Raw genomic sequence first — 14,750 nt, 5'->3', positions numbered from 1 at the left:
GACCCGAAGACTGAGCTGGCATTAGCTCTGCAGGAAGTTTTTAATCTGACCATGATTTTGAGATAGATATGCATCACTGTACCTGCAATGCTCCCCATTCACCGCGGAAAGTTTCAGAGGGCTAACACTGCCAAAACCACAGCAGCTCCACACTCGTCCCACTGGCACACTGGTGGCCTTCCAAAGCAGGCACTGTGACAGCAGCTGCCTATCAGGCCACGATCTAAAGAGGGACTTTAATCTCCACAACGTTAATCATTATGACTTTCTATTGGTTTTTAAACCAGGCCACTGGTGAGTGCGCTGGGTGGCACGAGCACTGCAATACCTCGTGATCAACAGCAGAGAGAGCTCACAGAAGGAGAAAGTGAATCACAGGGTGATGGACCATCACCACTGCACTGCAAGGGGATGAAGGCAGGACATATTCCACCAAAATAGCTCCTGCTGGTCACTGTTAGAGACATGGTATTTGATAAAGTAGTAGCAGAATAAAAATGGTAGGGCCAGCTCTGTAACAGTCTTTAGGCACTTAGTTGCTTTTGGGCTTAATTCACAGCAGCTAAATTGAGTTGAGTGTCATGAATGGAGATTAATGGAGGTGCCTCTAAAAGGGATTCACAGCAGCCTCAACCTCCCTGAGACACCTGCATCTCAAGCCCCAAACAGGCACCATCCTGCATAAACTCCAGGAGTCCTCTCTCGAGGGGGGAAAAAAAAAAGTGGACATAACTGCTTTTCTTCAAAGAGGTGGTTAATGTCCTGCTCTCTCTGCAACACCTACCAAGTACGGAGAAAGCTCATTTTTGCTTTCTTTTGCTATTTGTGCTCCTTGAATCCCTATCTTCCATCTTGCTGGAGCATGTCATAACCATCAGGCAACAGGCTATTCTGGGCTGAGGAATGGAGGGCATTTGGATTGTCTCATGGAAGCTGTTCTTCACAGGGGCTATTGAAACACTCATCAACAGAGCGGGAAAGCGTGCAAAAGAAAGAGGCTCACACCTAGGGTTTAGGGTATGCTCTTATTTTCCACACAGTTTTTTGGTGAACTGGTGGGACAGCCATAAACCTGCTTAAGAGGGCACAGAGATATATAGATTTATAGATCCCTGCAGGATTAGGTTTGAAATAGGAGCTTAACTGCTCCCCATGGAGACTGATAGTGGAAATACCCCAAAACAGACCACTGGGAACACAGGCTCCCCTTATGTATAGAAGCCTAAGGAGACCTGCAGCATTACCCACCTCTAAGATTAAAAACTCTTCAGGATTGCAATTTTTTGCAATCTACTTTTATCTCATGACACAGAGTTCTTTATTTTCTGCCAGCTCTAATCCTCTTGCCTGCGGATTTACTTTGACCCAGGTGTTAGTCAGTTCTACCCAGAGTTTGGAAGGCTGACCAGTTGATTGCATTCTGTAAACCCTGACTCTCCCTGGGACAAGATGATCACCCTATGGTTTGGCCCAATTAGCAGCACACAAAATGTGAAACGGTGCCTTTTCAGACTCTTCCTTTGTAACTGAGTGGAACTTGCAAAAGGGATTTCTAATTTGTCTCAAGATACCCCAAATTAATGGCAGTGCTTGAAAACCTAATTAGTAAGTGCAAATTGTGCTTCAGACTTAGCTGGAGTGTGGTGACAGCTCGTGATCTCTCCCTTAGTCCATGAACCCTCAAGGTCATGCTTGCTTTTGGGGTCGTTTCACTGGATGGGTGGCAGAAGATGAGCCACCAAAACTTTGGTGCCAGTCACCAGCTCTCAATAGTGGGGCACATACCTATCCAAGGCTTTCACACAATTAGTAACAGCCCAGCTTGACTGTGTACAGACTTGCTAAAATCCCAATTGTGTCTGGAGGACCGGCAGCTGTGGCTGGCAGGCACGTACTGTCCACCAGTACCACAGGAACTGCCACTAAGAGGCCACCTGGGACTGTGGTCCCAGCCCATGTCACGTTCAAGGGATGTCGGATTTATCCCCCTTTGCTGCCAACCATTGGTGTCCACCCAGCCATTCCCAATTACAGGAACTGTCTACAAAGGCTGCAAGGGTGGGGGGTACGGGCGATTCTCCCTGGTGAAGAAAAGCCAAGAAAAGTAAGTTTGTTTAGTGAAAGGCATTGTCTTTTTCCTTAATGGGGTTGGAGTTTCATTTCCTTTAGCTATGTCCCACTGGGTGAGGCTAAAATGGCTCTTAAGGGAAATAGTCTGACAGAGATGCTGAAACAATATGTTGTCACCGCCCAGGTCAGAAGCAGAGAATAATAGGTTATTTTTACTGTATCACTTAGTGGGGATGGTATCCGAGATCTAAGTCCATCAGATTCCCCCAAGGAAATATATTGTGAAAAAATGCTCTTACAACCACAGAGTCCAAAAGGAGCGATCCAAGTCTGAGGCATGTGTCTGCCTCCCAGAGACACACGTCTGCCTTCCAGGAGCCACATCTGACTGTGAGAGTACCCCCTCCAGGAAGCTTCAGATGGCCCCAAGAAGCTTTGGCTTCATCTGATGAACTCAATATGGATAAATAAAAAGCAGCAGTCAAGCCTGCTATTTATGGTGTGCCCCTAGGCTGAGCCCAGTCACACTGCAAGAGCCTGATCCGACAGCAAGGGGAGAAAAAGTCCAGACTGGGCCAGGCTTTCTGTCACATACACTGGTACATACCCTCATTAACTGAGGATGGAGTAATCAATTATCAAATCAATGCTGGTAAAATATGGAAAAACAGAACAAGGGATCAAGCATGGGCACTTTGCACTTCTCAACTATCTGCTGCTCACTGGTGCAGACAGGAGGCCCTTCCACAGGAGAGTCACGTGTCTGTGCCTTGCACAAATTTCACCAGGTGAAATACTCTGCAATAACCCAGGCTCTCTTGCTGCCCCCCATGACTGATCAGTCTTTGATGCACAGGTGAAAATACCTCCATAAGAGGAGAGCTTTCACAGCCAGCTTGGCTTGGGACATCCCCTGGGCTACAGCTATCAGATCTTCAGAGTCTGCACCATACCCTTTAAAAAAATACTGGCATTGAAATGTAATCCCTCATAACACGCAAAAAAAAGAGGGGTAGAGGAAAGGGAAGGGAGGGGGCAGATGGTGAGTGATGCCCGTGAGGGAAGGCCACCAGCACAGTCAGGACCTGCTGGTTGTCAGAACAGACACAACTCCCAGTACTGCTGAACCACTGACTTTTTTTGTCAGACAACCCATGGATTACACATCTGAAAATACACTGTGTTCAGTTTTTGCTTTGGGATTACAGTAATGATCCGCTCCAAGCTTCTTACAGCTGAAGACAAGTGACCAGTGCACAGCAGCACCTTCCAGGAGAAGCCTCGAGGACAAGCACACCACGGATGTCACCTCATTTAATAGTCACTAAATTCAAACCTTTCAAACAGTATTTATCCAAATGCTGATGGAAATGGGAAAATCAAAGTCTGCCTGAACACACAGATATGTGTTTGCAAATATTTACACATGCTAAAATGCATGCCCTGTCTTGCATCTGAACACCAGAAACCACAGCAAAGCAGATACTTATTTTTTGGCCAATGCATATAAACTTTGATTAAAGATTCAGCATGACTAGAGTGGTAACTGAATGTGTTTTTTTCTAGCTTCTCTTTCTGTTGGAAAACTAAAAGCAAAGTACACATTCAGAGTGTCTTTCACCTTGATGGGAATGTTGCTTGAAGAATGACTGTATGGCTGTAACACTGATTATATGAACTATTTCTGCAATATTATGTGTATCATGATTACGTCTGCTTTCAAGGACCCTTCTCTAGTAAGTTCAGCCTGTGCAGAATGTATATCTTGCATTTCTCAGTGCTCTCTCATCGTATTCTCTTTCAATGACTTTTGAAAGACATCAGTTTACCACATTATAAATAATTCTTCTAACCCTGTTTAAGCTCACTGCTTATTTGGACATTGCCATCTCTCTTATTTTCTGTCATTTTGTATTCTGCAAATTGAAGTCAACATTCCCTTAACAACTGAGCTTTCCTAGAACTGCCAATCTATTTGTGGGTTGGCTCTTTAAAAAAATTATTATTATTTTACATTCACATTCATGAATATTTCAAAATTAGATGCCCCGAGTGCTGGATCAGAGCTGGTCCTCAAATAAGCAGCTTCCACTTTCATTGAGAGCAATGGAAAAACTGCTATTGATTTCAACAGTAGTAGGATCAGGTCCCAGATAAAACTGCATTTATTATGTTTGGCTCATTTCCTAGGATTACTTGGAACTTTGAAAGCTGTAATTCTTGATGTTGACAGCTCTCCCTCCCTCCCGGGGCAGTGTGGTTAAGCCAATCGATACATGATTAAAATAAACAGCCCCTTGATCAAACTCATGGCTTCAGTGCAAGCCTTTCTGATCTGGAGGGAAAAAAAGCCTTTATGTCTGCCAGCCCTCAGTGCCCCACCAGTATCCAAGGAGCACCTGACATCACTTATTGTCCCTAATTCATATCCAAGTTCATTCTGCTTCACTGAACAAGATACCTACAATTTCTGAAAAATAATACCACCCTCTTTACTGCCCACACAGCCGCTCTTCCTCTTAAAAAGTGCCTCTAAAAATTCCCTGAACTACAGCTCACTGTTCTGTCTTTAATGGACTCCTCTTTTTCTATACTTTTCCATGGGTTTGGGTTGTTATTTAAACCCTAGAATCCATTTGTCCTTTCTTCTTAGTTTTTTACTCCAACTTTCTCCATCTCCTTTTTCACTTTATCATTTCCTTTTCTTTCACTGTGATGCTTTTTTTAGTCTTCTAAGACTGACTGGAAAATCTGCCACTGAAAATTTTCTAGGAGGAAAATGAACTTCTTCATAAAGCTGAAGCCTACTCTGAAAGAAAAGCCCAGGGCTTAATGCAATTTCTTTTTCATCAGTTGTGGTCTGGACAAAAGGTATCTTTTTTCCCTACATGCTTTTTTTCTTACTGCTGTTTCCATTCATGTTCTTCAAATGCTTCAAATAGGCACCATGTCACAGAACCGAGCTGTTATAAAATCCTGCATCTTTGCTCAGATTTCAGCAGCAGAAAATCTGCAGTCACATAATACTCTAGATGCTCATTTTGTTCTACTTATTTATGTCAAAGAACAAAGCAGTTACAACTAAACCTGGAACAGGAGGAAATGAAAAACTCCTTTTCTGTTGTGTGGGGTGGAAAGGAGGAAAACGAATACCCACAAATTCCAATGGATTTCAGAGGGAGCACGACCCTGACCCTAAACAGGGGCTGAGGCAAAGATGATGCTCCCCAGCCTCATCTGGAGCCTGACTCCCCAGGAGATGGCACAGGGCAGTCATGGCAGGCAGTAGGGAGGAGCGTGGGATGCAAGACACGTAACACTGGTTATGACTCTGTCTACTGAAATCCCCTGTGGGATTTCACAGTGTCTCCTGTGTCCCACGTGTCCTGCCTGCAGAGCCATGGTGCTCCTGCTCTGTCCCCTCCTCAGAGAAGCAAACCCAGGGGTTGCTCTGGCAAAGAGAACCAAGGGGAAGGAGCAAAGGGTTGGCAGAGGCAGAGAGACTGAGGGGAAACTTCTGGCAGCTCTGTGCAGGAGAACAACCAGTTAAAACTAGTTTTGCTCACGTGAAGCCAACTGCTGACCCAGTTTAATGCCTCTGGGTGTGCCAGCTCACAGCCTCTTGACTGTCAACAGGCTGGAAAGAAACACCAGCTTCCCACTGCCATCCCTGCCTGCTCCCTCTGCTCCACCAGCTCACCCTCTGTGAACATGGAAAACCACTGGGTGACACCACCTCTTTGTCCTTATGAGAGGGCCCATAAAATGCATTCTATCTATGTGGCTTTCCAAGCAAGATGGGCATTGTTGAAGAAGATTCAACAAGCTGTGCACATCCTCAACTCTTCTGTCTCCTTGTACCCTGAAGTTATACACCTTCTGACCAAGGGAACAAGCATTGTTGTGTTTTGCTATCAATTCTGAAGGTCTGCATCTGAACGGAATGAAATTCTCTATCAAGCCCTGGTGCCAATTAACTAATTCCTATTGCCACAAATAAACCACCAAATTGATCAAAATCAATTAAGGGATGTCCTTCATCATGCTATAAAAAAAGGCAAACCCCCTAAAGCTCACAAAGTTTATGAACTCAAACAGTCAGTGGTGTGCATTGTGCCTATTGAATTTTTTGCATGTGATTAATAGTTTATTGATCCTATGTGGCACTTCTGCAAGGCACTTCAACACATGATAATGTCAGACAGCAATTTCCATGCTACAGTAATGGAGCACTGCCCCTGTGCAGGGAAGATAAACAATAAAGTAGTAATTTAGTGAAGCAAATGTGCAATAAAACATATTGAATTCATTATATCAAAGTAGTTTTTCCTTGGGGAGAAATCATTTCACCCTCACCTATTTTTTCTTTCATGCTAATTCTAAATTTAGCCTTAAATTAACTGAGTTTACCAATGCTAATGTTCAGGGGTTTCTCATAATTGAGGAGTACTGTACTTTTTCATTATGTTTTCTAACTAAGTAAAAAACAGATGGATGTGTAAGATTACACATTTTTTGGAAAAACAATAGAGTCTTCTATACCCAGCAATGGCTTTGATCAGCTGTTGCCATACCTGCCTAGGCCACCTCCACACAAAGCCAGAGTTGTGTTTTTACTGCCTCTATCCATTCATCTTAAACAATAACTGAGGACAGATTTTTATCCCACCTGTGGCAGCTGTACAAACATGTCATACAGTACCTTATTCCCAGAAATCTAGATCCCCACACCATCAGTGGAAGGGAACAATCCTTTCTTCTTCTTTGTTCCCGTGCCCCATCTGCCCAACACCTGATTTTTTTTTTTTTTCTAGAGTACATTAATGGAAGGAAGAGTTGTGCAACACGGCAGTGTGGGTGGAAAGCAGCCAGCCAACCTGCACCAGGAAAACAGCTATTACACGCACGCGATCCGCAGCGTTAGTCCCATTACAGGGCTATAAAATCTGAGCAGGTTACAAAGCCCTGAGGGCTGGGCCATGAGCACTAAAACTTAATGGCGAGAGTGAGCTACTTTTGATTTTAGCCTTGACTTTTCCTCCATGCTGGCAGTAAATACCAGCAAAAATACGACTCAGTGACAGAAATGAGCTGTAATCTTTTAAGAAGTGGAGTATCAACCCTTTGCTGATGAACCAGGGTACTCAGGTGACTGGGCTGCTCTTCTCACAAGCCTTTAGCCACAGAAATTTCCTAAGCACCTTGAGGTTTAATTTACTGTTGTTGTTTTCTTTCCTTCAAGCAAAAACAAGAAAAAAAAAGGGGAACAAAAAATTTAGGCATATGAAGTTTCGCACAGGAAATGAAATTGAAACCACTGACACGGCGGGTCTGCAGGAGACGTGCAAAAAGAAGAAGTGGCAAAGCTGATGAACAAGCTCAGGGAGAGCACAACTTTGCAAAACAGATTGGTGAAACATAGACTTTCACACACACAAAAAAATGAAGCTCTGTAGACACTATGATATTTATTTGCTCTCCTGCAGCTGGTGCCAGGTGCTGGCTTGCACGGCCGGACAATGGCATGTTTTGTTTAATCCCAGAACAGCCTTGGCTCTGTCTCCAGCTGCAGCCCCGTCCTCTCAATTTCCCTGGCTGCCCAGAGCCACTCACTGTGCTCCTGGAGGGCATTTGAGAAGGAGTATCACTATGTCCTGCAGGCCTTGCAATGGGCATTATTTGATCAAAATAAATAAATAAAGTTCTGAGTTGCAAATAGAACATTTGGTACTGACCACTAAACCACTTTTAAATACCATATGATTCAGACTGATTCCCAACCAGAGGTGTATTTTCAGTTCAGTTTTGCCATGGGTCTCTGACATTTGCTTTCACAGACCGAGAGTTGTGCTCATTTTTATGTCAAGAGATATGAAAACCAAACAGTGCCAGAACAAATACTTCACTTTTCCAAGGAAACTAACACATAAACCACTTCTGCATACCACGGTCTGCAAAGTGCACAGCACACACCAAGCAGGAACAAAACCCTGGGCTCACACACTACTTGGACAAAAGCCCCACAGAATTCACTCTCAAACTGCAGGCTCCAAAGGAAATTGTATTAGAGCAAAGGCTGACTCCAACACAACACAAGTTTGTGCAGTCCCACCTTCACACCAGGGTCAATCTCACAGGCTACAGGTACTTGTTTACTTGTTTTTCTGTTGGCTTTTGCAGGCAAGCTTCCCCAAATACAGCATGACAATATGTGAGCAGCCTGAGTACCTTTCTCCAACCCTTCTTATCTTTTCAAACAAATGCTAGCTGATGGTTTCATTGCAGGTTGCTTTTATAGTCCTGGCCTGACTACTATAAACTTACTCCTATTAGCAGCTGAGGATTTTCCTTCCTGCAATTTCATCTTTGTGAACACACTTAAATAGGATACCAATGTGGCACATTAGTATCTAAAGCCGTCTTCATCATAACCACAATTATTCTTCACTACTTGGTTTTCTTATGCAAAAGTTAATAATGGACAAGTGGGAAATTGTTTGCAGTTCCACTTTAAACAACAGGCACCTGACAAGCAGCTGAGATAACAACAAAAAACACTTCACATGCAAACCAATGGTAGAAAGCGAGAAACTTCCTTTGGTTGACTTGTCTGAATTTTTGGAGGTGACCTTTACAAGAGCTACATGAACTTGTGATAGCTTTACAGAAGGAGAAATCACCTAGGTGATTCAAAGTCAGATGTACTGCTTGAAGTTCCACATTTGGATACTATCTGTCCATGAAATTTGACTTGTAACCTATTGCTTGTGTACTGCACAAAGGGCGGTGGAGAAGGGAACTTCAACCCTACTGAGCAACAGTATCTTCCATTACTATATTCCCTCTACCAGGAACAAACCCTTTTCACACTTGAAAGAGCAGTACCTTGCATCATTTAAGCAGGATCTGTATGAGTTGAGAGTATTTGTGTGGTTACAGAAAAGAGAGGGCAGCAATGAAAGCAAATCTATCCTGTTAAATCTTGATTTTAGAATCCTGCATTGTATAAAAGGGGACAACAAAAGCTTTTGGTTGCTCATATTTAGTCCTTCTTCAATCCACTATGGGAGCCCCATTTGTAAACTTTACTTTTGATAGAACCTGATTGGAAACCAGGTGTTTACATAAACAGTATACTTCTTGTTGATAAAGTAGAGAGATGGAGAGAAAGCACCTTATCTTGTCAGACTTGAAAGAGAAACCCTATGAAATATTCCTATTTCTTTTTCCCACCAAGGGAGTTTTAGAAGGGTTTTTTTTTTGCCTTAGAATAGCTACATCATTGTTCAAAATCCCCTAGGCTGACATGGTGAATCTGAATGTGATCTTGCTTTCTCTCAGCACAATTAAAATAACATTGTTCTGACGAAGGGCGTTTTTTTGGCTAGCATATGGGCTGACCATGAAAATTTGCTACCCGATGGAGCTCACAGATGCCCCTGTGCACGTCCCAGCTTTCTGGCAGACAGCTGCAGGGCTGGGAGGGCCTTGAGCTGAGGAGCAGATGCTCTGTGCAGCATTAACTCCCTCACGTGGTTGCAGCCACATGAGGAAACCAGCACGTAACGGCCCAGCCAGGGCAGTTGGTGGCTCACTAAATCCTAAATACCCCAAAGCTCTCTTCAAGGCTGCTAGAGAATGAGATCTGTCACTGAAAAGGAAAAAAAAAAAAGGTGATATTTACTTTTAAATACTTATTATCCTGATATTATTATGCTTTAAACTCTCTAACTGATAACTTCAGTTGGAACTTACTGAAGATTTGAAGAGAACTCAAGTGAAATCCTGCTACAATTTCCAAATAATTTCAGAGGTACCAAATTTCACCTACTAATCTCGTATGAGGTCACCATTTACATCTTGATCTTGTTCCCATGTATGTAAAACCTCTGTCTCCTCAGTGACCTTCAGGAGGTCGCTCCTGTTCTGTGCAGGTATGAATGAGAGTGACAGTGACAGGGAGTGAGGAGTTAATGACATGCACAGCACCATGGCTGAATCAGCACAGGAAGTGGCTACTAAATAGAACCATAAAGTAATTCAGGGTAGAAGGCATTTCTGGAGGTCACATTGCCCAGCCTCCTGCTCAAAGAAGGGCCAATATCAAAATCAGACTGGCTTGCCTATGGCCTTATCTGGTCAAGCTCTGGCCAAGTGTGGGGACTGTACAATCCCTGTGCAACTCATCCCACTGCTTCACTCTGCTCAGGATGAACATTTATTCCACATAAACAATCTGAATGTCTCTACCTTTGTGGACAAAGAAAGAAGATGAGGAGGAAAAGGGAGAGGAGGATTAATACAGAATGACAAGATGATACCAAATGGAAGGCTCACTCTTCACCCTTCTGGTACTGCACACATACAATACAAGCAGTTGGAAAGCAAAAGATACTGAGGGGGTCTGCAGTGAGTGACAATGGGTAAACTCCAGGTTAAGTACAGAAAAAGCAACAGTCCCTGGTGGCAGCATATCAGACAACACCCATTTATTGTCAGAGTAAAACATATTCCTTTAAGAAAACCAAACAAAAAGCCTTACTGAGTGCTTCAGTGCATGCCAAGCAATTATTGCTTTCCACAATGTGTCCTGTGACTCACTGTGCCACAATGAACTGGCATATGGTGCTCATTCAGGGTATATAACTCACACATTAGCTCTGAAGAGCTAATAGTTACTTGGACTCTAGTTAATTTTGGGGGTTTTTAATTTCCCCATGGCAATGCAATAAATGTCATGCTTATTATTGTATTATTATTATTTTTTAAAAGTGTTTTTAGTGGCAGGCAAGTGTCATTAACGCCTCAAATCTCTCGTATGCAATGAAAATCAATTCAGACAAACTCTGGCATGCGAAAGCACACAAATAATTGGTAAATACTACCTGTGGTCTTCTGGGTCCAGATTTGACTGATGCCAAGAGCAATCAACTCCTTTTTGGCTGCAAAGGATAGGAGGGCACTCAATACCTTGCAGAAGGCACTCAGTACCTGGCAAAAGTCAAGCTTTCTCTGTGCCAGCTCCCCATGAAAGAGCAAACCATGAAGCACGTGCAACAAAAAAGGTTCTCTTCTCTTGCAAGGGAAGGCAATCTCCTAGAGAGACACAGAGCCAGCTCTCTGTAGGTGTCAAATACTATTCTGGACTCGAAAGGGGGCACTTTCTCTTATAAAAGGAAACATAAAAAGTAACAAAGCTTCTCTCTTTGAGTGAGTCTGCTCAAGAGCAGTAGACTAGAAATCCATTTTTTATCATGAAGAAAACATCAGAGATGCTTAAAAGCAGAGACTGAGTAGTGGCAGAAGAAACTGTGTGCAGTTACAAGAAAATTCTTCTCTTGTAATCAAGATGCCCCAAATGAGCCCAGGCTGCACCATGACTTGTGAGGACAATCAAGGAAACATGGCTCCAAGAGTGCTAATGGAACTTTCTACCATACCCAGATGACTTCATGGGGGTAAGAATTCTGTAGAGCTAAGGGCTACTTAACACTTGTATACATTTGACAAAAGTACACTGAAGCCAGTGCTATTCATTAGCAGAAGTGGATCAGAAAGATGGAAGTGGCTAATTCAGATTTTGTCCATGTAGGAACTCAGAGCTGCAGTAGAAGTGCAATGGGGTTGAAGGCTAGCAGGGCTGATTCCTGAAAAAGGGGGTCTGACGTTTGACATAATTTGCACAATAAAGCAATAGCAATGCTACTGGAATCAAGAAAACTATGCTGGAATAAATCAGTTGAGAATTATATCCTGAATTTGTACGTCTTTGAGCTAATTTCATAGGTATCAGACAACATTAACATCTCAAATGTGACTTGGAAGGCAAAACATAAACACTTCAGCTTAAAGCTCTACTGCTCCTGATCCCCAAGGACACAATTATTCCTTCAGTGGTTTCCTGTACAGACCAAATGCAATGATTACCAATACAAATATTTTTCCCTGTGTTTTTGCCTTACAAAACGTAAATTTGGACTGTGTTGTCTCAGGTGTTTTCTTTAGCATTTAACACAACAGTGATGGAAGAATATGGGCATGACTTTACTATGAATGGCAATGGGGAATAAGGACCTGCTCTGCCTATTTCTTCACCTTGAATCTCCTGAAATATTGAGTGGGAGATAGTTGAAATTGTGCCTGAACCAAGACTCCCAGCATTTGACCTGCAATTTTTTGTCACTGCTCTGTAGGTTCTTTGCTAATGGTCACAATATATTCCCCATCTCCTCATAAATATCTTTGATTTATTCAAATATTTGTTGCATCTCACTCAGCTACATTGCTCTAGGAATGTATTCAAGAAAAGGCAAAAGTACATAACTATTAAGTAGAACTCAGGCCTTTTTCCAATCAAAAATCATATTCCTCTATGCACAGATATCAAAGTCTTCATTTCACCTAAGGAAATAAAACCAGCATTTAGGTAATAACCACCTTCTCCTCAATGCAAAGACCCTCCTGCCAGGGAAGGAAATGCTGCCCTTGACCAAATCCCAAATGTTCGTTCTTTTACTGGCTAATTCATGACAGTTTTAGCTAGATTTTCATTACAGAGCATTATTTGTAGCTGCTGTTTTCATGAAGCAGCTGTAATAAACAAGTGAGATTTATGTTCCTTTTAAAATTGCTTGAAATAATTAGCACTGTTAAATTTAGACTCTGAAAAAGTCTGAGTCTACTGATTTTCTATTTTTTAAATAAATACAGAAGCTACAAAGCAATCTACCACCACCAGTCAGGCCTGGGTCAGAATAGTATGCATGCCATATAGCAGCCAAAATGTGTTTCAGATGAGGAAATAATCTAAGTTCTCCAAACAACCTTTTAAAAGTAAATGATGGTTGTGCTGAATGGAATGTTTTAACAACTGCACTGTGTGCTATTTCTCTCCAGCCTAAATGCAGACAGGCCTTTGTTTTATTCCTGTTCTGGTCTGTACAGGTACCAATGGGCACCCTGGATGTGGATCACACTGGTGAGATCAATGGAAAGCAGGATCAATACCAAGACCCAGACCCAGGCCAGAATTTTACAGCTGCTTCCTACCTTGATTCATGCTGCATCTAAAAGCCCTGACCCACGTCAGACATTCAGATACCAAACTCAGAGCTTGTGGTTTGCCCTCATCTCTGCACCATTTACTTTTTCCACTCATTGCCCCTCAACCACAGCTTGCTGTATTGACAGTCCAGACTCTTATTTGGAATAAGCAAACACAGTGCCCTCTCCAGCCCAGTCTGGCTGTTTCACAGCTGGTGCTGCACTTCAGAGCCTGATCCAACCAACCTGCTTCGTGACAGCACCGAACAAACATCCTCTGAAAAGCTTTCCACTCATAGCTGGGGTTTTTTTGGGTTGGTTGGTTGGTCAGTTCTGTGACTCATCAGCCCTACAGTATTTTTCGTGGTGCAGGTGCCACCAGCTCAGTGGTCCAGGTTTCCTCAGAGCAGTGGGAAAGACAAGATGAAAGCCCAGGGGCCAGGACAGAACCTTAACAGTTCCACAAGAGAGGTCTAATGTGCAGCAGATGTTCAGCTGACTACAACCCCAGGAGAGGTGAGGAAAAGATGATCTGCTGTGGGGAGGACCACATCATGCCATGCATAGAAGAGGTACAGCAACAATATTCTTATTGTATAATGAGAAAAGGGACAAAATGAAGACAAGAAGACTAAACCTGCCCATTCTTATTAACTTTCTTAACTAGAGGAAGGAAAATCAGGGAAGATATACAAATAAGAATGATGAAGCTGGGAAAGGAGTCTGGACTAACATGCAAAAGACAACTGTAATAGGTATCAAAATATTAAAATATTAAGTACTTTTCTCTATACATGGTAAAACAGTAACAGCTTCTATGTAAATGATAAAATCCTAGGGCATTAAAATAAATAATGGCATACTGTTTGAAAATATTTCTGGATAAAATAAGTGGCATGCAATAGGATGGGGATTTAGTGTTAGGAAGTATAAAGCCCAGCATCCCAGGAGAGCAGTAACATTGCCTGAGGAGCAGCTAGCAAAGCCATGAATCCAAGAATAACCCAAAGGTGACTGCAGGTAAGATTAGCCAAGTAATAGAGTTTCTCTCTGTGATGCTTCTGAGTGATGCAGAAGGGTCAAAGGCTAAGCTATTTCTGGATGTGGACAAGGGAAGGGGTGATGGAAATCTAAAGCATAATGCTATGTCAAAACAGCCACAGTGAACAAATTATGAGTTGTTCAAGTCTCCACAGATTAGAAAGGAGATAGAGAAATTAAAGGAAATACAAACAAGGACAACAAAAGTGATCTAAGGAGAGAGTAAGAGAGCTAAAATTAATATGTTCTATAAAAGAGAAGACTCCTGGGCTGAGATCCAGCTATAAATACCTTCCAGGTACTGTGTGTAGAGGAAGGTAATTAATCTAGCTCAAAAGATGGTAAGACAAGGAGCAATTGCTTGAATTTAGGAATGGAAAAATTCAGGCTATATAATAAGAAAAGTTGTTTGAAGAGACACATCTGCTCAACAAGGCAGATTCTCAAGGTGAGAGCTAAGGCACACTTACTGTATGCAGTCCAGAACAGATTGTATAAGGATGGGGCTCTGGGAAACTTTGCAATCACAACTTCCTACTGTCCAAAGAAGATCACCACAGTCCAACTTACTGATCTTTTAGTTGTGTTCTTTTATG

The 14,750-nt window shown here is 42.5% G+C and overlaps 1 protein-coding gene across 10 annotated transcripts in view; it reads right to left on the bottom strand.

Annotated features, from left to right (window-relative positions):
* The window catches only part of SLC6A6 (solute carrier family 6 member 6), a 92,863-nt gene that overhangs the window by 34,822 nt on the left and 43,291 nt on the right, over nucleotides 1–14,750 (bottom strand). For 4 of the 10 annotated variants that reach the window (XM_064432748.1, XM_064432747.1, XM_064432754.1 and 1 more), the window contains one exon: nucleotides 10,956–11,012. The exons of the other annotated variants lie outside the window; for them this stretch is intronic. In XM_064432748.1, coding sequence (XP_064288818.1) covers nucleotides 10,956–11,012 — 57 coding nt within the window. The remainder of the gene's footprint in view (nucleotides 1–10,955; nucleotides 11,013–14,750) is intronic. 10 annotated transcript variants of the gene reach the window in all.

The sequence above is a fragment of the Passer domesticus genome, chromosome 9, assembly GCF_036417665.1.
Source record: "Passer domesticus isolate bPasDom1 chromosome 9, bPasDom1.hap1, whole genome shotgun sequence".
Lineage (NCBI taxonomy): Eukaryota > Metazoa > Chordata > Aves > Passeriformes > Passeridae > Passer > Passer domesticus.
Note: the sequence above shows the minus strand (reverse complement) of the source record. Positions and strands in the feature narration are given on the sequence as shown.